At 37.3% G+C, this 26,591-nt stretch overlaps 1 protein-coding gene across 3 annotated transcripts in view; it reads right to left on the bottom strand.

Moving 5' to 3' along the window:
* The window catches only part of FTO (FTO alpha-ketoglutarate dependent dioxygenase), a 406,491-nt gene that overhangs the window by 183,720 nt on the left and 196,180 nt on the right, over positions 1 to 26,591 (bottom strand). For all 3 annotated transcript variants that reach the window (XM_043988473.1, XM_043988474.1, XM_043988475.1), the window contains one exon: positions 3,152 to 3,276. In XM_043988473.1, coding sequence (XP_043844408.1) covers positions 3,152 to 3,276 — 125 coding nt within the window. The remainder of the gene's footprint in view (positions 1 to 3,151; positions 3,277 to 26,591) is intronic.

Genomic DNA, 26,591 nt, shown 5'->3' on the forward strand with positions numbered 1-26,591 from the left:
CTCAAGACACTGCCCTCTTGAAATATTCTTTCAGGTGTTTAGTTTTAAAGAGGCCTGCACAGTGTCTGTTGCTAAGCTTTCTCTTCCCCCTCTCCTGCACACATCCACCCCTCCCCTATCCCACAAAGTACTTTAACATTTTTGTTTCAGAGACTAGACTACATCTACTTCAGCACTGGCTCCAACTCCTGATTAAATTGTTAGTAGTAAGTAAAAGCCAGAAACACTGTAACCAGACTCCTTTTAAACAAGCTATTTTTGTCATGCAGCCTGGTGATTTGGTGTATTAGGAAATTATTGTTAACAAACCAAATGCACTCTCCAAAAGACTTCCATTCTCAACATTTATGCTTTCTCTATGTAAAGTTGACTTTTTGGGGCTTTTTTGTTTTGTTTCCTCCTGAGGTAGAAGGGAAAAGCTGGTCAAGGTGGCAGACCGTCTTATCCCTCCCCCTTACCCATCTTTTCTTTCGATGAGGCTGACTGGGGGTAGGGTAGAAGAGAAGGTCCAGAACTAAAAGGATCAAATAGAAGACTTAAATCTCTCCAAACTTGACATTTCATTAAAAAAATAGTATTAGAAATAGACTAATTAAAAAAGAAAACAATTTAAATTCTGCAAGTTTAAGAGAAAAAAACAAATTAGAAAATTATTTAATCATTGCAACTCAAGTTGAATGGATTCACCCATCTCTCTGAAATTAAAATGAATGGTACTCATATAACATTAATACTTGATTCTCCTCATTGTCTCCTTCTTTGGAAAAATCTCTCCAGGAATCAAGGAATTTGAGAGATGAAATTCATCAAGTATTTACTAAGCACCCAGGATATAACAGACACCATGCTAGCCATTGGGAATACAAAATAAAAAGTAAAACCATCTCCACACCCTCAAGGAACTTACATTCTAATGGAAGGAACTCTAGAGAAGAACACACTCCTTGACATAGTTCCCATGTTGCTAGTATATCTCCTCCTCACCCTGCCATAGTTACATTAATTTTTTTTTGCATATATTTGGTGTATATAATTAAATTTGTGTAGTCTCCTCTTTTCCTCATCCCTCCCCCTCCAGTTCTTTGATAGAATGTAAGCTCCTTTAGGGCAAGCATGGTTTCATTTTTGTTCTGGTCACCCCAGCATGTAACAAAGTGCTTGGCACATAATGTGTGCTAATTAACACATGGATTGATACTCATCTTGGCTTTGTTTGAAAACCTAGAGTGAGCAAGCAGGAACACAGGGCCTTCACAAGGCAGCCCATTCCAATTTGTTACCAAGGAACTTTCTCTATAACAAGCCCATAACTAATGCCTCTTTACAACATCTACCCACCCACTGCTTCTAGTTGTACCTTCTTGAGTCAAGTAGTAGAAGTACAATCCCCTTTTCCCAATGACAGCCAGCCTTCCGAGCACTTGGAGAATGTCACCACATTGCCTCCTAAACCATCTCTTCTTCAGGCTAAACATGCCTCATCCCTTCATCTAAAATACTTTATATGGTATGACCTTGATGCTTTTTTGTTATCTTGAATGTCATATTCTGAAAATTCTCCAGCTTATCAATGACTAGCATGTTCTGTTAGAGTAGCCACACGGCCTCTGAATGGAGCCTAAGATCATACCTGCTTTTTTTTTTTTTGGCTGCCCAATACATTTAACTTGTATTTTTTTTATATATATATATATATATCCCATAAAAACTCAAATTTATTTTTCAAGCACTCCCATATAACTATATCTCCTCAATCTCATACATAAGAGTATGATTTCTTGAAGCAAACATAAGACTTTATACTTAACCCCCCCTTGTTAAATTTAACCTTCACTGATATAGTCTTGGGTTCGAGAGATCTTTTCTTGGATCCTGACACTGTCATCTGACATGTCAGTTATCCATTCTAGCTTTGTGTTCCCTGAAAATTTGATAAGCATGCCATCTATGCCTTTATCCAAATCTTTGCTAAAAACATTAAACATAATAAGATTAAGCACAAATCTTAAGGACATTCCACAGGTGTCCTCTAAAGAAGTTGACACTGAACTCACAATGACTGTTTGGGTCCAGCCACTGAACTAGTTCCAAATTTCCCTAACTTTTCTATTATCTAGTTCCCAACTCTCCATTTTCTCCACCAGAACAGCATGAAAAATGTTATTAAATTCTTCATTAAAATCTGGATAAATTATGTCTACTAGTAGTCCCATAGTCTACCAATTGAATTTAGTAACCCTGTGAAATGAAAGGAATTAAGGATGATTTGATGTGATCTGTTTTTGATGAAGTTATGCTGTTTCTTTGTGATTTAAATAAGCCTCTTAATTTTATTATAATTGATACTTATTTAACTATCAATTGTAGTAGACTATCAATTGCAGAACTTTGTTCTGAGAACACTGTATTTATGAAGAGATCTACCTTACCACTAGACATAGTTTTCAGCAATTAGCAAGATTGCAAATTACAAGTTTTTTCCAACAAATAGTCTAAATTGTAAACTTAAAATTTTCGGAAATAGGTATATGTTTTCACTTTAAAAATTGTACACTGAGTAAACTAATGTTAAAATATAGCATCAGAAATGTTAGAAAAACTGACGGCGTAGAAACTTGGGTGGAAGCCTCAACAAAATTCAAGGCTCACTGATGCACAGTAAAGTTTATATGCAAAGAAATTGAGGTGACCCAATGGTCACCTATTGATACTTATTTAATATCCCACAAATGAGATGGAAAAATATACCAGGTGAAAAATTTTCAAGTAATTTATCCTTCGTCAAGTAATGTAAGCGCATTTACTGCAAGTATTTCCCAGTCTTCTATGCATATTGGTTTTCAGTGTGTAGGTAAAACTGGCTTTTCAGCATCAGGTACATTATGCTTAGAATGTAAACATCTGTGCTAAATATTAAACCAAGAGCTAAATCACACACACACAACTCTTTAGTGACACAAGCCACAAAAAATAATGCAGATACCAAAGGAAATAAAGTAAGCTTCTCCAGAAAGCATCTTGAGTGTACTACTTTTTTTTTTTTCATAGCCACTCCAATGAGAAAAACCAAGCTAGCAACAAGGAAGCTCCTCAGTTAATACTGCTTGTGGACTTCAGTAAACAAAAAGAACCATTTAATTAGAGGTCTAACCTCATACACCATTCCATTCGCAGCTCCTGTCGCGTGGTGAGCAAGGCAAGCAAATCTGTTATGATTTCGTTCTTTTGTTCCATGGGCCATCCCTCTTTTCTGATTTCACAAAGCACTGCATTTGTCTAAGAAAAATGATAAAAGAAAGAAAGAAAGAAAAAGAGGAAGAAAAACATAAAATTAATAATAAAAAAAGCCCATAAGCAAATAAGGACAGTAAATCAATGGCTTTTTTTTTTATTACAGTTCCACTGCTAACAAATCAATACAGTAAATGATGGTCAAAAATGGGCACCATATATTTGGTATTTAATCAATGTACATGGCACATAAGGTAACCTATAAAGTTCCATTGCCTTAAGTAACACATTGTGCATTCTCTCTTTCATTTTCTCAACACACATGCCTATTTTTTCCCCTTTGAGCGGCTGAGCATAAGCTATTATTAGAAATGATTTTCACGTACACTTCTCTGTGAGTTGTTTGTTTTGCCTTTTTAAAAAAAGAAGTCTTTGACTTTCCTTCTCTCCACTTCCTGCTACCAGCTGTGGCTTTCTGTACTGTCTCTTCTTTGAATCATTAATTTCTATTCCCAGCCATGCCAATGATTTTTTTTCTCCCCTTCCTCATTCTCCTTAGTTGGCAGAAGGGGAAAAAAAAACCCTCTAGATCTTGCTAAGAGATAAATAAGTGCACAGAACTCAAGGATTATATGATATACAAACCGACATTTTCCAGATTCAAAAATCTACTGCACATACAATTATAACCATATTTCAAATGAGTTTAAGGCACCTTTAAACATAGAGAAAAGGTCAACTATAAGGGACTAACAATTTTGTGGAGAAATGTTTAATCTGTGATCATGACAACAGAAGGAAATTATGCTCAGAGTGGAGTATATACATACTCACATTTACAACCTTTGCCTAGTTGTAGGAAGTCAGAGGGGAAAGCCTCTTTAAACAGTCAAGGCCTTAACACCCCTCACCATGTGTAGACTTCAAGAAAGAAAATTCAATACTCATCTAATTATCATTTTCACTTAATTCCAACAAAACTTCAAGTCTTTTGGTTCATACATATGTTAAGATCTCTACAAAAATACATTAAAATATCAATATGAAAACTGTACAAGTGTAGCTTTAAATCTGAGCAGTGTCCAGCTGTTCTAAGCATAAGTCTATTAAACACATGCATCTAACTTCACATAAACTGAAGAGGAGAATTTGAAGCTGTCAGAAAGCTGTTGTCCTACATTTAAACAGTGTCTTTTGGCAATATTCTTAACACAGAAACTGTTAGAGAAAAGTCTCCACATTGGTGTGTTAAGTACTCTGCAATGTCCTCACCTGATTTATGCCCATAAAACTATCTTCACAATGAAAATCTCAGCAAAATTTGCCCTTTGACTGATTTTATATAATCTCTTTACAATCTGCATAATCTCTTTATAGCCTTCCAAGGACAAGGGGGCTTCCATCAGGGCTCTGTTGGACACACTTTAACTGGTTGGCAGCGGGATTTCAGGCCTCCCGCTGCAGACCTAATTGCATAGCCTCTTCAGGCAATCCCACTGCTCAAAGGCTGACACCAACAAGTATCTAAAGCATGTCTAATTCCAAAGAGGCCCAGTTTCAAAGAGTATTCAAACAAACAAAAGCCTGTTTCCTTGGCTATGTATAACTTAACTCATGTATACCTAACATGAGAGCTGTAAGGGATAACAAAGGGTTATTTAGTCTGTCCTGGACATTTTAAAGTACATTTTTTTTTTTTACCAAAAATCAAAAATGTTGAAACAGATTCAAATATACACATCAGAAAGGTACCATCTATGTAATTAAGAACATAAGAACATTTCTATAAAAGAGGTCATTTTTCCTTAGAATTAGATAATTTAAAAAAATATCAGTGATTCCTTTAACATTAACTAAAATTCTTTAGCAAATGTATTCTAGTTTTTTGTTTTTTTAAAAAAGTTTAGATTTGTCTATGTCATTAGGAAGTTTTACTTCTTATACTTTTCATCCTGGTATTGCAAAAATCATGGATGTTTTCCAAAAACTCTTTTTCCCAACCTGCCAGCTCTCCAAATTAATCTATTTTCTTTCTATACTTTCCTGCATAAGAATGACATCTGACAACATGAGTTGGGCTCCTACTATCTTTTTAATTTTTATTGTATGTCCTAGCTGCCCACAGTTTGGTTGTTTTCATATTCTGGGCCCTGTTTTGCCATCCTAATTGGTGTGGCTGCATTAAAAGCCTTCAAATTATAATAGACAGTCACCAAAAACAGGTAAAAGAAAATAGATAGACTTATTCCAAGCATTCTAGAAAAACTTTATTTAGTTTTATACATTTCTTAGAAGTCACCTATAGCTCCTTTGTTTCAGGGGAACCCTGGACAGATTCAGGAAAAATAAAACAATAGATTTAAGAAGGGATATGAAAAAAAAAGTACTCAAGAGGAAAAGAGATTTTCATATGTGCTTGAATTTAAGAAACCCTGGTATATTAGAGAATAAAGACTACATCAATTCCCCAAACCAACAGAGGGTAGGGGATTATTCAATCCACAAAAAAGGTCTTTTCCTTTATAAATGAATTAGCTCCAGGGTTATTTTTTTAAAATGCTCAATTTCCCTAATTCATTTATAAACAACTTTTCAAGCCCATGCCTAGCATGTATGGAAAATTACGTCCAACCCAATGTATCAAATAAATAAAGATGACAGGCAGAGGAGAGTTCTCAGGATGAAGGAAATAACCATGGTTGCAATGAGAAAACAACAACAACAAAAGAAGAGTGAGTTGGGAATGACCCTATAGACCTAAAATATAATATCCAAGTTGAAGACAGCACTTGAATCCTTTTAAAACTTAGGATGAAAAGGACCCAGTGCACTAAACACACCAAAGGACACTCTGGACTGCCAAGACAGCATGTTTTCCTAAGGCAGTTAATGGTGATATTTTCCTCTTCTTAGAGTGTCATCTCCTCCAAACCTGACTTCACCTAGGAAAGATTAATAGGCCATTTACCCAAGAGCAGCAGCATGGATGACAGGGCTGTCTCAAGAGAATCATAAATCTGAAAATATCAACACATCCTCACTCCTTCCAGAGCCTAAAACATAGCCTAGTCTTAAAACTTGGGGAAAGTGTACAGCATTGCTTAGAGAAATAATTTGTAGGTTAAGTTTCATGCCATAGTAACTCTTTCTGACGGAGTTCAAAACCTAGGGGAGCATGGAAATATTGATAAACCTCAAGCCACAATCCACAAGGAGCAGGTTGGAACCAATAACATTCTCTCCTTCAGTTTCATCTCAAACTTAATTAATCTCCCTGACTCTGGATCTGTGACAATTCAACAAGAATGTCACTAAGTATTCTATTCTTCAAAGCAACATCAAAAAACTCAAATACCTCCAACCTGTGTATCATCAAAATTCAGAGAATGAGCAACTTCTAAATGTCATCACTTGATTTAGAGAACTGGGAATGATATGGCATATGAGAACCATGATGACATCAGAGGAACTAAATACCAGACATTATCCAGATGCACATGGAGCCCATAGGATATTTTTTAAAAAACATCTTCAATGATATAAAATATTTGACGATGGTATTGAATTTTGGAATTGGCCAAAAGTCATTAAGAGTCTAGTAAGAAATATAGGTGACCAATCCGAGTAATATAAAAGTTGGTTTGATTATAAAGTATGAATAATATGAATTTCCTTGTATGACTCATAAACTGGCTATAAAAAGCAATTCCAAAATAATTTTTTCAAATTCCAAAAATATTTGACAATGCCAGCATTACCGAGATAATATATAACTCCAAAGATAATATAAGCTATGATACTCATTTGAGATTATAAACTCACAGATTCAAGAAGAATAATTAAATTTCAGAGTTTCAAAGGACTTTGGGAACCAAAGTCAAAAAAGAATCCCTACTACAACATACCTGGAAAATCTGTTATCCAGTTTTTGCCTGAAGAACTATAAAGAGGGTGGACTTATTACCACTTGAAGCATCTAATTCTACTTTGAGATAACACTAATTATTAGGAAGTTTTTACTAAATATGCCTCTTTGCATATTCCACCTATTTTTCCTGGTTCTTCCCTCTAAAATAGAAAAAAATAAATCTAATCTCTCTTCCACATGACAGCCTTTCAAATACCTAAGACAACTATTATCTCTACCCTGTCTTTTCTTTTCCAGGCTAAATATTCCCAATTCTTTCAACCATTTGTCAAATGGCATAGATTCAAAACCATTTACATCCCCTTTGCCCTCTTCTGGACACATTCTAGCTAATCAATGTCTTTTCTAATCTGTAGTATTCAGAACAATTACAAAAAGAGTCTAACAGGACTGAGTGATAGAGCTGATAGCAGAATGACATTGTAGAAAGAATTCTATATTTGGAGTCAGAATACCTGATTTTGAATTCAGGAAGTGATATGAGTTTTCTTATGTGGCTCATAAATTGGCTATAAAAGACAGTTACAACATAATTTACTACCACTTACTACCTGCATGATATTAATACAGTTTCTTTCCCTCTCTGGGTCTCGATTTCCTCATCAATAAAATGAAAGGGTTAAATTAGATAGTGTCTAGTTCCTTCCAGGTATAAAATTCTATTATGCCAAAAATCAAGTCAACAAATATTTATTAAGGTCCTACTATATGCTGGGAACTTTGCTAAGTACTGGGGAAACTTTTAAAAGCAAAAGATTATCTGTTCTTAAGGAGCTCAAAGCTGAATGGTGAAGACAACATGTAAGCAACTAAGTACAAAAATGATATACATGGGATAATTTGGGGATAAGCAACAGGAAGAAGACACTAGCATTAAGGAGGTTAGCAAAAGGCTTCTTGTAGAAGGTGATATTTTAGCCGAGACTTGAAGGAAGCCAGCGAAGCCAAGAGACAGAGATGAAGAGGGAGAGAATTCCAGGCTTGGGGGACAGCCAGTGAAAATTCCCACAGTTGGGAGATGCCAGTTAGAATGCCAGCATCTCTGGATCACAGAGTATGGAAAAACAGGAAGAGGCCAGGTTATGAAAGGCTTTGAAAGCCAAACAGAGGATTTTCTATTTGATCCTAGAGGTCATAGGGAGTTACTGCTGTTTACTGAATGGCCGGTGGGGAGAATGGTCAGACCTGTGCTTTAGGAAGCTCAGTTTGATAGCTAAAGGAAGGAGAGTCCAGAGTGGGGAGAGAGGAGGAAGGGGAACCAAACCAGCAGGCCAGTACAATGGCTCAGGCATGAGGTGATGAGGGTCTGTACCAGGATGGTAGCAGTATCAGAAAAGAAAAGGAGACATATACAAGAGATGTTATAAAGGCAGAATGAACATAACTTGGCAACTGATTGGCTTTGCAGTGAGGCAGGGGGGGAAGATGGTGAGTGAGGATGACAACCAGGTTGTAAGCCTGAATGACTGGGAGGATAGTGGTGCCCAAGACAGTAAAAGGGAAGTTAGCAAAAGGGGAGAGTCTAAGAGGAATAAAGAAACATTTATTGAACTCCTATTGTATACAACCTCCACATTTCATAGATGGAAAAACTGAGGTCCGGACTAGTTAAATGTACAAGGAACAGTAATGAAGCCACCGTTCCTAGATCACAATGTGGAGGGTAATAAATAGTAAGAAGACTGGAAAAATAGGAAAGCGCCAAGTTACAAAAAACTTTAAAAACCAAGTGAGGGATAATATCCTGACTAGGTGTATGATTTAACACAAGGTCATACAACTAGTGAGAAGCAAAATCAGGGCTAGAATAAAGGTCTTTTAACTCCACGTTTAGTGTTCAATCAAGCATTTATTAAGTGCCAGCAACTATAGCAAGTGCTAGGTTGTTGTTGCTGTTCAGTCATGTCTGACTCTTCATGGCCCCATGGATTTTTTCCATGGGGTTTTCTTGGCAAAGATGCTGCAGTGGTTTGCCATCTCCTTCTGCAGTGTATCCCTGGTTTACAGATTTGGAACTGAGACAAATAGGGATTAAATGTCTTGCCCAGGATCACATGGATAATAAGTGTCTGAGGTAGGATCTGAACTCAGATCTTCCCAACTCCAGGAAACACTCCAGTACTCCATCCATTGCACCACTTAGGTGCCCCAGATGCTAGGTACATACAGACAAAGAATGAAACAAATCCTACTCTCAAAGAGATTTTATGTTCTATTATATCGCAAAGTCTGGCAAACAGCTAAAAAAGACAATTAAATTAAAAGACTCATTACTTTACGATCCCAGTAAGTTTTAAGATTTATCAAGTAGAAGAATATACTTTCTCTACTCAGTAGGTTTAACATTTGTCCAAGGTTTGGTTATCCAAGAGGGAGGAAGGAAAAATATCTGTGCCCTAAGGACCTTCAGAAAGCCTTTAATTTCTTCTGCCTCAATCATCTGGGCTAAGAGCTATATGATCAGTAAGCAATGAATTTGTATCCCCGTATCTATCAATTTAAGATGAATCACTTCAACTATTTCTCCCTTTATATAGTATCTATCATTTATTCATTGATACAACAAACATTAAGTATCAACGATGTGAAATGCCATATACACTAAACTCAATTGAAAATATTTCCTCATTTTAGTCATAGAGTACCAGAACTTACATGCAATTTGGAATGTGGACACTCTGAATTAGTTATGTGACAGACTTGCAAGGCAAACACAGACTGGAAGGTGAATATGCTAATTTCGGAGTAAATTGTGGAAATATGCTCTTCATCAATAATGATCTTAATTTAGTTTTTAGTTTTTTCAAAGTCCCTTCCCAATGTGATTGTGTCTTTGAACTGACCAAAAGGATACTTCTTGGGTGCAGCACACCCACAGAGACATACTACTCTGACCAATTCCCCACATATCTCCCCAAGAAGAGCCACAGAAGTAAGATGGTAGTCTAAAAATCTGATTGTTATTCCTGCTTTCTCAGCAAAAGTCCAGCTAATGTCCTTCTAAAGTACAAGGGCATAAACTTCAACATCCCAGTGGGACAAAAAAAGGATAATGCCCTTATGGGGGGGGCAGGGAGAAAACTGTGTAATTTCTATCACTTCTTATGTGTGTCTGCCTCGTTTTAGCAGTCCATTTCCCCTCTACACACACACAAATTACAAAGATACGCTCCGACTGATAACAAGGGCTAAAGGTTCAACTTGTGAAGAAACTCAGTTTAAGATGTTATCAGCTAGGAAAGCTATTTCCTCACATCAACACTGCATAGGGCTGTCAGAAACCCAACCAGTACCACCCCTCTTTAAAAGGGCAGGAACACTTTTTTCCCCCTAAAGAAAAGCACAAAACCTACTACTACAGCTACAGTCCCATCAAAGAAAGGTTGACCTTAGGTCTTCCTTCATTTAATGATAGTTAGTGAAAGATTATTGTCTTGTGGGGCCTCTGTAGTCCAACGATGAGTGATGCCTTCACATTTCCTAAAATGGACTGGATGGACATCACCTCAGATTTCTACCATGCTTAGGCTCTCAGGTCAAAAGAATAAATAAACACTCCTCTCAGTCCTTCTGCTTGCCTTATCTCCCCCTCCTGTGAGCAGGAGGGTTTTTTTTTTTGGGGGGGGGCCAGGGGGTGCTATCATTTACACAATGTTGAAACTTTCTTTCCTGCATTTCCTGAATTGGAGGAAACATATCCTGGATGACCTCTTCTTAGAGATAACACCAAATAACTATTGGGTGTTGTGTACACTGGATTACTTAAAGCAGTTGTCTTCATAATTCCCTACCTAATCTCCTTCCCCCCAACCCCAATAAGGAAAGTAGGAGAGAAGTTTACTGTATTAAAAAACTAAGTCACAAAGAAAAGGAAATCCACGAGTTCACAAATAAATAAGCCTTTTATTCCCAACTGGAAGAGCATTTGGTAAAATTCATCTTGAAGACCTACATTATTAATTTCTTAAGTGAAAGAACTCAGCAGGCAGAAAGACGATTTACATATTAGTCCTTAACAAGGATCAGCAAAACAAATTCTCAGGTTCCTAATATCCTCTGCCATGTAGTTAGAAGAGGCAACTGATGAGTCAGGGAAAATGTTACTCTAGTTAACTTATAAGATTCTAAACAAAAGCAGCCTTAATATAACATTTTGTCATTCTTTTCAAAGAGGTTTCACATCATCTTGGTTTTTGATTTCTAATATCTGAGAATCCCACTCATTTATTTGTATCACAGTAACCTCTTTGGCTGCAGCAGCAGCTTAAGCTGGCCACATCTATTAGATGTGGCCCACTATTAGAGCCTTGTGGGTAAATGTATGAATATCCAGACTGGAAAAGATGGTCCCCAAGGCTGTCCATGGGGAATTCTGACCACTTGCAGGCATTTAACCTCCATAGCCTATGTCTGCTCTCACAGTGAACAAGGCTAGACATCTGCATTCCAATTGGCAACTTTTGTGCTTTGGATTTTGGGGTAAAAAATGGCTTGTGTTTGTCAGGGAAAGCAAATACCAAAAAAAAAAAAAAAAAAAAAAGGTGGAGAGGAAAAAAGTGTTGTTTATAGAAGCCAGCTGCTGTAGCTTTGGCGCCAGCAGCTCCTCATCCTGCTATTTTACGCCTGCAACCCCATTGCCCCCACTGGCACAGGTACAACTAAATGTTGACTTCAATGCTTCGGAGAGCACTCAACTGATTTTGTACATGATTAATTGCCAAAGACATGGCTGACCATATGGAACAGAGAAAGCATCAAGTAATTCATACTTCTGTATGTGATCATTTGGCCCCTGTTGTTTTAATGTACAGGAAAGAGCTAGTATAGCACAGACCTGGTGTCTTGCCCTTGACAGCCCATTAAGAAATCTCAAAGCACCTAGTTGAAGTTATGCTGTTGGCTTTTCAATAGCAGCCTAATAAAACAGAAGCAAAGCTTTCCAACTAGTCTTAAATCTTTCACATACAGTACATTAACCACTGCTGCTAAAACAACTGGTTTCTTATGATAGGAAATGGGATTTGATTTCTAGCCTCTGCATACTTACTGAAAGCCTTTTTCTGACCTTTGTAGAGTTTACAAAATCATTGTTCTTTCTTTCCTGCCATTTCCAAGTTTTTTGCCATAAAGGGCCTAATAGATTTGTTGAAGGTTCAGTATATTTTACCCTTACTCACTGCTTGTATGCAGTTTGTATAATAAAGGCTGACTCGTGGAGAACTGGAACAGCATAATTATTTCTTCCAAGAGGATAGGAATCACTCTAGCATCTCAAACATTAGCTTCCTTGAAAGAAACCATACATAGCTCAGGGAGGGCTGAGGGGTGGGGGGTAAGAATCTTCAGAAAAAACTTCTCCTTGACTCTCTAACTCCTCGTTCAGTAAAATCCAACTCAATTTGTGAAAGAATATCCATTTATTTTCTAGTTGTTCTACTCTTTGCTGAGTGTGACTCTCCATGCCAGGCAAAGGAGGTTCAGACTCAGATGCAATGTCAGAGTCACACGCAGCAGTCGATTAGTTTTATCCACTATTAAAATCTTTTCAGACAATTACTTTCGGTTGGGGGAGGGGGGAGAGAGGGAAAGGGGACATATTTCCAGTGTTTTCCTTTCAAGGATTTTCAAATGACAGTGCTAAAAAGTTTAATCCCATCAGCACAGGCCTTTTGGCAGTTCTGACACATGCTGCCAGGGATGCCTTTCTTGACACTTTCCATTAGAAAATATTTATATGAGTTTTTGTCTGTGGATTTTCTATATGTCCAAATTATCCTCACACCCAAAGACCATATATGGGGAAATCTCTCTGCCTCAATATTCGCCAACAGGACTGTAAGTTCCTTGGCTGCTGAAGTCAGCTAACAATACATATAGAGATGTAAGCCAAAGGGAACTTCCTTTTCTTCCTAGGAAAACACCAACAACTTCTAATGTAAGCAATTTAAACAAAAAATAATACTATGAAATGTACTCTGTGTGTGTGTGTGTATACATGTATAGATGTATATCTGTGGTCACTTATGAGCACGTTAAGGTCAAAGAAACAAGAGCATTTTAAAAGTCTATTCTATATTTTAAAAATTAAATAATACTACAAAAGCTAAAGTTTCAAGACAGAACTTCTGGACTAGAAAACTCTTGATGAAGGAGCATTTCTTTATAAATTTAGATCCATAAAGCACTTGGCACCTAGTGTCCATCCTATGAGGTAGGTAGGTTAATAGTATTGACCCCATTTTGCAGACAGGAATATCTAATAACAGATCTAATTAGAGGCAGAAAAGGATTATAACTTTCATCCCTAAAATTTCTAGCCCTTTGTTTATCTCCCTAGTATACAAATGAGACTTCAATACCAGAAAGTTCCATTCTTGTAAATATATGTATCATTAATGCATAACCCTTAGCAAAGAAAGCAAATGGTTTTTAAAACACACAGCTACCCTATAAAATACCTTTCAATGAAGAGTTAAAAGTGGGTTCTTTATATCATTTCATATACTATATACTCCACACACGTGTGTGTATATATGTGTGTTTGTGCATACACACACATAATATGCTCACACATTCTACATAATAAATGCTATAGTGGTTTCTGATTTCTTTCTAGAATGACCTTGTGTCTGGATATTCAAAGGCCTTATCATTGTCTTTTTACCTAAGTCTATTCACTTTTTTTTAAAGGCAATGTCTTCCATCTATACAACTAGCTCCCAACTCCTAAAAAATGGGCATGAAATAGTTGACATTTCTTAGGACATTTTGTTATTCTCAGCTAGGCTCGAAGGGTAAAGCAAAGCCAGCAAGCTACATCAAGTACTAAATGATTGAGCCACTCAAGATGTTTGGAATAAAAGTGGCTTAGCACCTTCAGATCCTTGGGTGAGTGAAAGGTTACCCTTTTGCCAGATTCTCCCTCAGAACAGCTCTCTCCGTCACCCAAACATCAATAACACAAAGAATGAAGTGGGTCTGCCATGCACACTGGATTATATGAAGTGTAAAACATTGGGGGGAAGGGAAAGAGGGGGGAAAGGCCTTTGAAAGGATGCAGGGGGAAAAAGAAATCACACTTGCAAGAGGATCCAGCTGACAGCTCAGTCCCTAACAAGTGAGACAAGTGAATATGTTTGGAAACATTGTGAATGCGGGAAGAGAGCAGGCCTTTTGTCTGCAGCCCTACAGTGTGTCTTTAACCCAACTGCTGCCTGCATCGCTGAACATATGTTTTCTGCACAAGAAATGAAGCAGAAAAGGGGCTCTTTGTTATAATTCACTCTTTTGTATGGACCTCTCTCTCCCCCAACCAATGCTCTCTTTTGGTCAATCTCAACACGAGTTGCAGTTCTTAAGGCCAGCCAAAGCTCTAGTAATAATTTACTATTGCTTGGGAATTGTGGTTGAGGGAACACAGAGCAGAGACCCCACTTCTACTACAGGCACAGAAAGTGCTCTCCGCCATCTTGATGACACCTCATCATAATCAGAGCTGCCCTTTGTGTGTACAGTATCCCCCAGAGTACCTGGCTTGAGGAGCCATCTGAGTCAAGCAGGGAAATGCTCTCCACACTAAGCCAATCATGACAACAGAGAAGTGGTTGCCAGCATCAGATGACCTTCATTCAGACGTGACTTCTACATCTTCCCATTTTCTCCACATTTAATTAAGAGACCAAACTAAAAAGCTTGAATCATGGCATTTGAGCTGGTGTGTGTGTGTGTGTGTGTGTGTGTGTGTGTGCACGCATGCGCGCACACATGCACATATACACAAACACACCAGTAATGGGAGAACTAAAACAAAGATACGCTAAGCTATGGTTCAAGAATCTGTTTCTAGATGTTTCTTATTGTGGAAATGAAGGGCAAGCATAGGGGAATCAACAGTATCTCTGCCATGTGAGGAAGTGATCATGAAGAGGGCAGATGATGATCCATGCTGAGAGATGTTAGGAACCTTTTTATTCTGGGTGTTGTCTGGAGGGAAGACAGCCTACTGAAGACAGAGGCCCATGTCAATCCAGCAATCAATCAATATTTCTTCGGTGTCTGTTATGTTCAAGGCACTGTGCCAGGCATCATGGAAAATGAGAAAGTGGAAACAGGTGAGCTCAAATGTCTCTTCCAATTCTAGTATTCAAATAAGTATGTCAGGGACCCTGCTCTCCCAGAGTATAAAGTTGGGGGGAAAAAAAACCACTTCAGTCAATCTCAGAGTTAGAAGGAAACTCAAAAGTCAACTAATCTAATTTATACACTTCTATAAAGTCTTTGACATAATTAATTCACAATATATTTATTTTTAGTTAAAAAAAGGAATCTCTTCTCTAGGATACACGTTTTTTAAATCTATTTTATTGCTTAAATTATGGTACATGTCAACATTTACCTACTCAGACATGCTATACATTCACTTAATAGATAACTAAAATATTATCTTTTTGAAACAGGCAGGGAGGTGTAGTGAAAAGAGTTCTGGACATGGAGTCAAGAGAGACTGGTTCAAATCCTGTCAACACTTAACAGCCATGTAGCCATTAAGTAAGACACCAAATCTCTCTGGGGCTGAATTTCTTCACCTAGAAAATATAGGTGGTAAAACTGGGAAGGCTTGGTTCACAAGGCTAATGAAAGGCTTAAATAGATATAATGTACGTAAAAGATTTTGCAAACTTTAAAGCATCGATGTGAGGTATTACAATCCTTACTTATTAAAAACTGTTTTGGGATACTGATAAAATTTAGTCATCTTCTAAAGAATTACAGGCCCATATTACCCCCATTCACGTAATTGCATGAGACTAACAGGTTTTTCCCATCTCCAGCCTCTTTGTTCTCACAATCTATCCTCCATACAGCCAAAATAATATTCATAAGGCATAAGTCTGATTTAAAAAACAACAACAAACCTTCAGATTCTTCTAAACTACCTCGAGATAAAATAGCGATTTCTAGTTGTTTCCAGTCATGTCTGACTCTCCAAGACTCCATTTGGGGTTTTCTTGGCAAAGATATTGAAGTGGTTTGCCATTTTACAGATGAGGAAACGGAAGCAAACAACATTAATTGATTTGCCCAAGGCCATACTGCTAGTAATTGTCAGAAGCCAGATTTGAACTCAGGAAGAAAAGTCTTTCTTCCTAACTCTAGGCCAGACGCCGTACACACCATACCACCTAGCTGCCCTAAAAAACCCTCCAAAATCCAACTCCAATCTACCTTTTTTAACCCCATTTCAGAATAATCCTTCCAAGCTCCATTCCATTTTCCATGTCTGGGAACTTGCATATGCCAGACCCCATGACTAGAAAGCACTTCTCACCTTGTTTTTGCTTTATCTCCCTTTAACGCTCATTTCAGGTGAGACTTTCTCTGGGAAGCTTTCCCTTAGCCCCAAAGTCATTAATATTCTTCCTTGTTTCAAATTACCTTGTATTTACTTATCTGTAGACCTGCTACATATCCTTAGTATAAAGCTTGGCATCAGGAACTGTTTTGTCTTGTCCCTAGGACTTAGCACAGCAACTTTACTAAGCACTGAATTTTTGCCATATTAAACTGAGTGTTGCATCTTAAAATTGAGCAGTAGCACTAGAAGAGACCATATAGAAAAAAAGCCCACAACCCTTCATCTTTTAGTTGAGAAAACTGAAGCAAAGAAAGATTGAATGACTTGCCTAAAGTGACACAGCAGGTTAAGTACAAAGTCTAGAGCTCCTGCCTTCTTCTATTGCTCTGTCTACTATACCAAACTGAAGTTTTGTAGAAAAACAGCTCCTCTAGTTGAAATTACAACCATCAAAACTCCAAGCAAAAACAACAACAAAAGTGAATTCAGTGTTGTTCTGTTTTCTTCCTTAGACTTCCTTAGACTTCCTTAACCTACGCAGTGCTCTTTGCTCAGTATTCTTTAAATAAAACCACTGGATTTGCCTTTCCAAAAGCATATCACCTACTCTTTAGTTACTCCTTTTCACTTTGTAGATGTAAAAAACAAACAAACCCAAAACTTTGGTTTCTGGAATGTAATTCTCAAAAAAATAAAATCATAGATTTAGATCTGGAAGAGAGCTTGAATACAGCATTTTCATTTTATAGAGGAGGGATCTGAGGCTCAGAACAGTTCAATGACTTGACCAATACCTAACAACTAATAAGTTTTTAAGACAGGGTGAAACCCAGGTCATCCAAATGCTAAGTCCAGAGCCATAGGAAGATGATTGTGTGTATGCATGTGCAAGTGTGGTACTAAAGTCCAAACACCACCATAATGAGACAGCACACCTGGAATGTCCAAGAGACTATTTACCTAGGCTTCTTTACTCCAATTGGACACTGATACAATATCATATAGATTAGCACAGTTGTTTAAAGTATGATGCTAATAATGTCAAAGGTACTGATTTTCTTTTTGAAAGAACCAAGGGACATTCAACAGTTTTTATATGCATAGCATGGAAAGAACTATGTGATTACACATTAGTCTTTTCATGTAACATCTAGACATGTGGCTAGAAAATTTAAAATAACTGGTAATAACGGCATCTTTAATATTCAATTCAATTATCTCTTGTGTAGAAGGTATTATGCTAGTTGCTAGAGATAAAACAATGATAGAAAAACAGCACAGTCTTTGTCTTCAAGCAGATGATAATCTAGTAGGTGTTAAGAAATATACAAGTATGAGAAGAGGTAGAATAGGAAAAAGACACAGGAAGGAGTCCACAAAGCCCCAGACAGAATATGAAGCGTGTGATTAATTTCAATCAGCGGGATTCAGGAAGTTTCATGAAGGACAAAAATACCTTATCTGGGCCTTAAAAAAATAAAACAATGATAACTGGGTATGGAGAGAGAGCATTCCAGGCATGGGAAATAGCCTATGTGTGTACAGAGAGGTGGGAGAGAATGAGACAAGATAAATGAATAGCAAGTCACTTAGTTTATCTAAAACAAAGTTTGTGAAACCAAGTAGAAGTTAGAATTAGATCACAGAGGGCCCAATGCAAAGTGGTTTGCATTTTACCTTTTTGAGAGTCAAGAGCTACTGAATGCTTTTGAGTTGAGGAATGATATGGTCAGACCATCTCAGTAGGAAGGTTATTCTGACATCTTTGTGAAGATATCATCCGAATCATCCTCTGATGCTTCATCAGGGCAAGGAGATGACCCTGGATTCTTAAACAGTGCAAATTCTGGTGAGTCTTTCAAGCTAGAAAAGCTTTGAATAGAGGTCCAGTAAAGGACTGCATGGTGTGTTTTTTCCCCCAAGGTGTAGCCTACCCAGGTTGAGAAGATCACAGCCTGGCTGCAAATTTTTTAACATGGCAATTATTGGAGATTATTAACTAAGATGCCGGAAACTTTGTAATCTATGTAGATGAAGGAATACCTACCCTAATGAATTTGCAGGTCTTTGCAGAATTGTAGGACAGATGGGAGAATAGAGAGACTGCAGGTATGATGCTAGTTAGGCTATCAAAATAGTTTAAGTGAGAGGTCTTGAGGGCCTATGCATGAAGGAGATGCACTGATGCAAGAAACCATGGAGGCAGAAATGACTAGCCTTGGCTACTGACAAGAGAAGTAGGAGAAAGGGAAGAATAAAGATGACTAGAAAGTTTTAATCTTGTGTGATTAGAAAGACAGTGGAATACAAGCAAACTGAAAAAGAACAAACTGGGAGGGGGACAGCTTTGGGAGCAAATAAGTTCAGTTCTAGACATATGTATTTTCAGTGTTGGGCAGGACACAAAGATGGAGATGTCGAACAGGCAGCTGGAAATATGAAATTAGTGCTGATAGGTGGAAACAGGGTTGGATATAGTTATTAAAGAATGATGTGCATGACTTACACAGAAATGTGTTTTATATGACTACACATGTATAATCTATGTCAAATTGTTTGCCTTCTTAATGAGAGGGAGAGAATTTGGAATTTAGAATTTTTCAAAAAGAATCTTCAAATTGTTTTTACATGTAATTGGGGGAAAATAAAGTATTAATTTTTTGATTGCATAGAATTAACTGAAATCATGAGAGTGGATGAGATCAAAGGGGAATACATAATAATTAATGATACTTAATATTTGTAAGCCACTATATAGTTTTCAAAGAGCTTCCATGAATTTTAATTCATTTGTTTGTGAGCTAACAAATTGTAGTCATTATTTTTGTCTTTTTAAACTTGGGTGAAACCAGAAATCTCTCAGGGACTAACTCTTTTCTATTTGTATGACTTCCTAGGTTAAGGTTTAAAATGGCATTACCTTAAGGTTTTTCCCCACTCTTTTTTGCTATCTATCTACATAATAAAAATGTGCATGTGTGTATATACACATATGTGGATATATACACAGAGACACGTATATATACAGGCATATATGTGTATAAATATATATACACACATGCACACAATACATGGACTTACATGTGTGTAAATATACACATATGCATTTGAAAGGACTGTGGGTGAGCAGATGTAAACACTAACATCTAAGGTATAGTTCATTGAATAATAGATTTAGAGTTGGAAAGGACCTTAGAGGTCACCTAGTCTACTCAACCCCCCTCCCTTTTCCCCATTGTACAACTGAGGAATTTAGGACCAGAGAGATTAGGAAACTTGCTCAAAGTCACATTGCTAATAAGAGGTAGGGGCAGGATTTGACTTCTGACTCCAAATGTAGTGATCTTTCCAGTGAACCATGCTTCTGAATGCTAAATGTTGTTCTGAAGGTTAAAAATGCCCTTTCTAGGCTGGCAGATGCGTGTGTGTGTGTGTGTGTGTGTGTGTGCGTGCGCGTGTAAAGAGAAAGAGAGAGAGAGCATCTATCATCTATCATCTATCATCTATCGCCACTGAATGCAGTATTGTATGTCCAGCTTTCAATAGATCAAATCAGCTTCCAGTGGAAAAATGGCAGAAACAGTTTGATGGCCAAATAAGCACTGACCGGCAATACATATATACACATAAACATATATGCATATGTGGGCAATTAGTACCAGAACACAATAATTACAGTGATATCAACAAAATGATCAAATCCCATGTTTTGAGACCATTAGTACAGACTCTTACTTCTGAGCTTCACATGCAGACTCATGAAAGAAAAAGCATCAATCTACACTCATTCTTTTAGCTGGGGAAAGAAACAATCTGCCTTTAACAATTAAGCCTTGTTAAAATCTCTGCCTTTCTTTTTTAAGAGACTTGAAGTAAACAGGTAAGGAGTGCTAGGACTTTTACTTTGGCTTGAGAAGAGCTCATCTCATCACTAAAAAATCTTTCTCTTTTAGGAGCACCATGATCAACAAAAGACAATTTTCTGTTTTGATTAATGCCAATTTGAAGACCACAAACCACCAACTGCCATTGGCATGAAATTCTTACCTATAACTCCTCATATTCCAAACAGTGTTCTGCTTTGATAAACAAGTGTCACCAGCTCATCTTAGAGAGATAATTGTCTCCCTTGTTTTGTTTAGTGGTTATAAATTCCATCTACGAAGATAAACTGTGGTACTGAGCCAGGGATGGGATAGTCCTTTCATACTAAAATTGTCTCCATGAGACTGAGCAGAAAAAGACTTTAACTTGGGAGGGGGGGATGGTGTCAGACAATACATATTCTGAAAGATTAAAAAAATGGGCAAGACCAGGGCAACACTGGGCCGTCTCCTCCTCCCCTACTGTGTTGGGGTCTACCACCTGCTGCTATTTTTTTTGTTTCAATAACAAAGAGGCCTTCATGTTTCAGACTCATATTTAATGTTTGCTGAAAAAAGCTACTTAATCTTAGCTCACCCTTCTAACCCATAAAGAGACAATTTTTTTGCATCATCACTATGAATTCTGGCAAAATCGAAGTAAAACAACAAACATAACCTCCTTGATTAAAACCAGAATATATAGCCATATGTATTTATACAGACATACTTGTTTGTTATATATAAATATATTTATATATAAAAGTCTGTCCATCTTATTTCATTAATAGAAGTCATTCCTATATGTTTAGAGAAAGCATATTTGCTTTTAATAGTGCTATTTAACACTTGTGATTTTTATGGTTCACTACAGTAACAGGTGTTGTCTTGTAACCAGGGATGTAAAGTGTTAAGGGAGGAGGGGGGTGGATTTCACAGACACCAAGCTGCTTTAACCACTGACAGCAGAAAGGAATTTTTTAAAAGCAATTTGGTAGGGTCAGTAAAAAGTAACCCAGGTCAAAAGAGCAAAGTGGTACAAAAAAAATTCTGCCCATTGACAAATGAATATACTGGCTTGTGGATGGATGCACAAGGCGAATGCTAAACCACTGTTGTATGGAAACAAAAATATGGTGTCTTTGTGACACTTTTATAATAAGTTATTTCAGCTTGGTGAACACTCTAGTCTTCCATCGGCCCTGTATACTACTACTGCAGGATACATTAATGAAAACAAAAGGGTCCATTTTCATTGTAACCATGCAGTGGGGTTAAGCATTTGACCTCCAAGTATGGTGTACTTGTGCTCAATGGAAAGGTTCTTGACAATATATACAAGAATGACTGCTGCTAGAGAAAGGGAACACAATTAAAAACAATCTAGGATGCTTGTTGTACAGCTGTTCACGTTTCAGCTCTGCCTGACCTCTAAAGATGCTGCATGTTTAACGGAGACAATTTAAGATATTTTAGTGAGTTGCCAAACCATTTGCTAGCACTATCTTTCTATCCTGCAACACCTGCTTTAAACATAAAGCATTTTAAAAGTAATGAGATGTTATACTAAGATATCTGTATTACTATGGCTCTTCCACTCTTCTCCATATAATTTAAGTGGTCTGAGAAGCAGCCAAAGGTCATATCTTAAAATGACCTAGAAGAGGAGGGAATTTTCTACATTAAGAATGCTTTTCATTGAATTCTACCAATGCAAAGGTCTCATGCCATCTTAATTTCCAAGGATAATAGCAACAAATACAAATTAAACACCCTCTCTGATTTAAAAAAAAAAGGAACAAAAAGAAATTAAAGGGTCTTTTACTTTATCAAAAAATAAAGCTGTAGGAGTTTATTTCCCATCTAAGGAAGGCAAACTACTGAGAAATGACAACTCAAGAAAAAAACAGTAAGCAAAAGAAAATATTATAGTGGATATGTTTTGCTAGACCAGAGTTCTTTTTTTTTTTTTTAAGAGACACAAGCATTTTTCCTCATAAAGCATAGAAGATGGTTAAGATAAACCATTTCTACAGTGAAAGATTAAGCATTTGTCTAAAAGTGGGGAAAAACCACTGTGTTCTTGTTTTGTGATCTTGTTGGAGTTTAAAAAAGCCACTGAACCTGACCCTCTCCCCCCCCCCCCCACTCCCACCCCCACTTTCTCAGTACTGGTGTTCTTGGGAAACAGGAGCAGTGAGATGAAGTGTGGCATTCCCTAGGAAAGACAATGGAAAGAGGGCAGAAGATGGTTGTGTGGGCTGAGAACTGTCTTTAAGTGAATGAACAAGTTATCAATGCCTCCTTCCACTTTCAGAAGGTGATACTTCTCACTTCACTGGAAGAAAGGAAGATGAAGAGAGGTGAAACCAAAGGGAAAAAAGGTAGGCTGAATCTCAAACACAGTACCACAAAGGGAAATCTTTGCTCAATAAACTCAGATTAAAAACACACTTTAATCTCTGGAGTCCCTGAATTTTGATGTTGTAGTGAACACAGAACTTACAATCTATGAGATTTATAACATATCTAGAAGGAAGTGCTTCATGTTTCAGATTTTTCCATTGGAGATTAAGGTTTATGTTATCCCTGATTTTGATAGAATCAGACTTTTGAGCTTCATCACAGACAAGGGCATTTTCTTGTCATCTGATTCATCAAAATACCAATCTTTTGGGTCATCAAGTTAAATTAATTTTCCAGTGAACAAAGCTCCTGGGAAACATTCAATAATCACTGTCATTTTTACTAAATAGCAATATGCCTTTCTTTTTCTAAAGCCTGCTTTTAGGGAGACCACAAAAACTGATTTCAAATGATTGCACTAATCTCTATATTTTAAAGGACCAATTTATTTCTTAAGCTAAAATTAGGAGAAGTTAAATTATTGGGGGAAGAATGTCACAAATCTCTACCTCTAAGATCGCAGCAGCATTTCAGGACAAATAACCCAAAATACAGGCTTTTGAGTGGCTATGAACCACAAAGAAAATTTCTCCTAGCACAACTTGAAAAATCCCTTTGGAATGAACTCATCTTCCCACCACTTCTTTCCTCCAACTAGAACTCATTCCCTTCTCCAAGCTAGACCATCTTAATAGTATTTCATGAGTTGTAAGTCAATGAAGCTAGTTTCACCTAAAAACTATCAATGAGGGCAACTGAATTTTCTCCAACACTACATGCAAAGCAATTTTTTGCCTGATTCCCCTTCTGCCTTTAAAAGTGACTCTGGCAAAATTAGGAAGGGTTTCCCTCACCTTCCATTGGAGAATATATATAGCCAAAAAAAGGCTCTCAGTCCCTCTAGAGTCATCCTTAGCACTCTGTCCCCCCTTTTCTGACACTGATACTGTGGAGATAAAAAGGGATGAAGGAGGCCTGAGGGCCCTATAATATTTTTGTTGATTTCAAACTCTTATTGGTAAAACAAAACAAAACAAACAATCCTTATGGCCAAATTTCTGATGATTGTGCCCCCTTCTGCCTTTCCTAATATCTCCAAGATACAATTCTCTTCCTTATCAAACTACCTTGGATTATACTTACTGTGTATATATTCAAGACATTCAGTATAATGTAAGCTCCCTGAGCACTAGGACAGATTCATGTCTTTGTATTCCCAGCATCTAACATAGTCCTGTGTTCCTTAGTACCCTTCAAATAGCAAGTGCTAAATAACTGTATAATTGAACTGATGCTTCCTATCCCTGAAATATCCCTAAGCACCTTAAAAATTGTAATGCTTCTAGCACAGATATACTCTATTGTAGTTGGTAAGGCCCAGACATTCTTCCCAATTTCATTTTTGAGTGTTATTTCCATTCTCTCATATTGCACATTGGGTGATGAAGTGTTGAGCCCAAATGTAGTAGTTCCACTAATATCTATAATAAGAATAGCTTTCTAGAACAACACTGGCAGAACTGTTTCATTTCACATCTGTTTGTTGTCTCTCCACTTTATAACTACTCAGGATGATCTGTCTTAGTTGGATTTCATGCCAAGCTTTCTGTAGGCTCATTCTGTTTTCTCTTCCGCATTTTTTTTTACTGCTTTTTAAGACAATATTGTTTATAATCTATCATCATCAACAATGACCTGCACATTAGTTGGTATTCTAAATAGATGTTACCTTTGACTACAATATCTCTATACTTGACAAGAAGAATAAAGTTGCTAGCTGAGTTTGGGCCACTTCATTCTAGTAACTGTTTCATAATTGTTAAATGGCTAAAAGAAATGGCAATAATCAGAAAGACACTGGTCTTTGGCAAAAACAAATAAATCAGTAATCATTAAAATACGTTTATTTTTTAACTCTATAAAACCTATATAAGGATGGTCTGAGTGTAAATTATATCCTTGATGAAAACAAACAAACAAAAAAGGAATAGGGAAACTTTCCCAGATGCCTCCCTATAATAAATTGTTTCTACATCGTTATATAATTGATCAAGAAGTATAGAAAACACAAGATCCTACTTACTTACCATTTGTTAACTACAAAAAAAAATTAGCATTCAATTCAGCAAACTAAATCACAGTGCCTATAAGGTACTCTTCTAACAAGGCATTTCCCATGCATATGTTAAGATCACCCAAGATTCTTTGATGGATATAATCACAAAGCAAAAACCATATGGATAAAAATTGCATCACATCCAAAATAGTCCATTTGTGGACTGAAAAGAGGCAGTCTCTATCAGGTATGCCTCATTATTTTTTTTTTCTATCTCTGCCAGCAAAGTCAAAGAGATGATGGGTATTAGCTAAGAGACCAATACCTGGTTGAATACAATCTGCGACTGAACACTTCTAGTACAAAACCAACCAATCAATCAACAAGTACTTAATAAGTGCCTAATATATGTCAGGAACTATGTCAGGCGCTGGGGTTACAAACACAAAGAATGAAATAATCTCTATTGTCAGGAGCTTATGTTCTAATAAGGGAGACAAGTATGTAAATTGTGTGTGTGTGTGTGTGTGTGTGTATATCATAAATATTAAGCTAATAAATACACATATAGACAAAGTACCTACTAATATATGGTAGCTTTAGAAGGAGTGAACTAACAATTGGAATATCTGGAGAGCTTAGTGAAAAAGGATGGTGTTTGGGGCAGCTAGATGGCGCAGTGGTTAAAGCACCAGCCCTGGATTCAGGAGTACCTGAGTTCAAATCTGGCCTCAGACACTTGACACTTACTAGCTGTGTGACCCTGGGCAAGTCACTTAACCTCCATTGCCTGCAAAAAAACAAAAAAACAAAACAAAACAAAACAAGGATGGTGTTTGAGCTGTGTTTTGAAGCAAAAAAGCAACTCTTTGAGCAGAGGTAGGGATAGAGTACATTTCAGGTATGGGGAATGTTCAGTGCAAAAGCTCAGACACTAAAGATGCGTGAGGAACAGAGGGAGGCCATATCACAGAGTACAGGATGGGAGAAAATGTTTAATGAAATTTCTAAGATAGATCAGGGACAGATTGTGGAGGGGTTTTAAAGCTAAGCAAAGGAGTTCAAGTTCTCTCCTTGAGGTAACAAGAAGCCACTGGAGTTCATTGAGTCTAAGAGTCACGTGGTCAGATCTGTGTTTAAGGAAAATTACTTTGGCAGCAGTGTGGAGGCTGTACTAGAGTGGTGAGAGATGTGAGGCAGGGAGACTAATTAGAAGGCTGTTGTAATAATTTAGGTGAGAGGTGATGAGGGCCTGAACTAAGGTGGTAGCTGTGTGAGTAGAGAGAAAGGGTTCAATGTAAGAGATGTTTCAAAGCTAGAAATGGCAAGATTTGGCAACGTATTGGTAGGTGGAATGAAAGGAGAATGAGGAGTTGGAGATGATGCCAAGGTTACAACCATAAGACTGTAAGGATGGTGATGCCTTCAACAGAAATAGGCAAGCCTGGAAGAGGAAAGAATTTGGGGAAGATAATCAGTTCATTTTGGGATATGTTGAGCTTAAGATATCTCAGGGAGAGCCAATATGAAATGTCAAATAAGCATCTGGTGATGTAGCACAAGGAAGAGACAAGGGCTACATATATAGATATGGGAGTCAACTGCATAGAGATGATAGTTAAATCCAAGGGAGCTGATGAGGATAGAAGAAGAGGGGAAGGAAAGATTCTAGGATGGAAGTTTCCAGAAATGGAAGGTTCTGTTATGGAGGGCAGAAATCTGTCTAAAGCAGAAGAAACCTATGGCATAAGG

Source organism: Dromiciops gliroides, chromosome 2 (assembly GCF_019393635.1).
Source record: "Dromiciops gliroides isolate mDroGli1 chromosome 2, mDroGli1.pri, whole genome shotgun sequence".
Taxonomy (NCBI): Eukaryota; Metazoa; Chordata; class Mammalia; order Microbiotheria; family Microbiotheriidae; genus Dromiciops; species Dromiciops gliroides.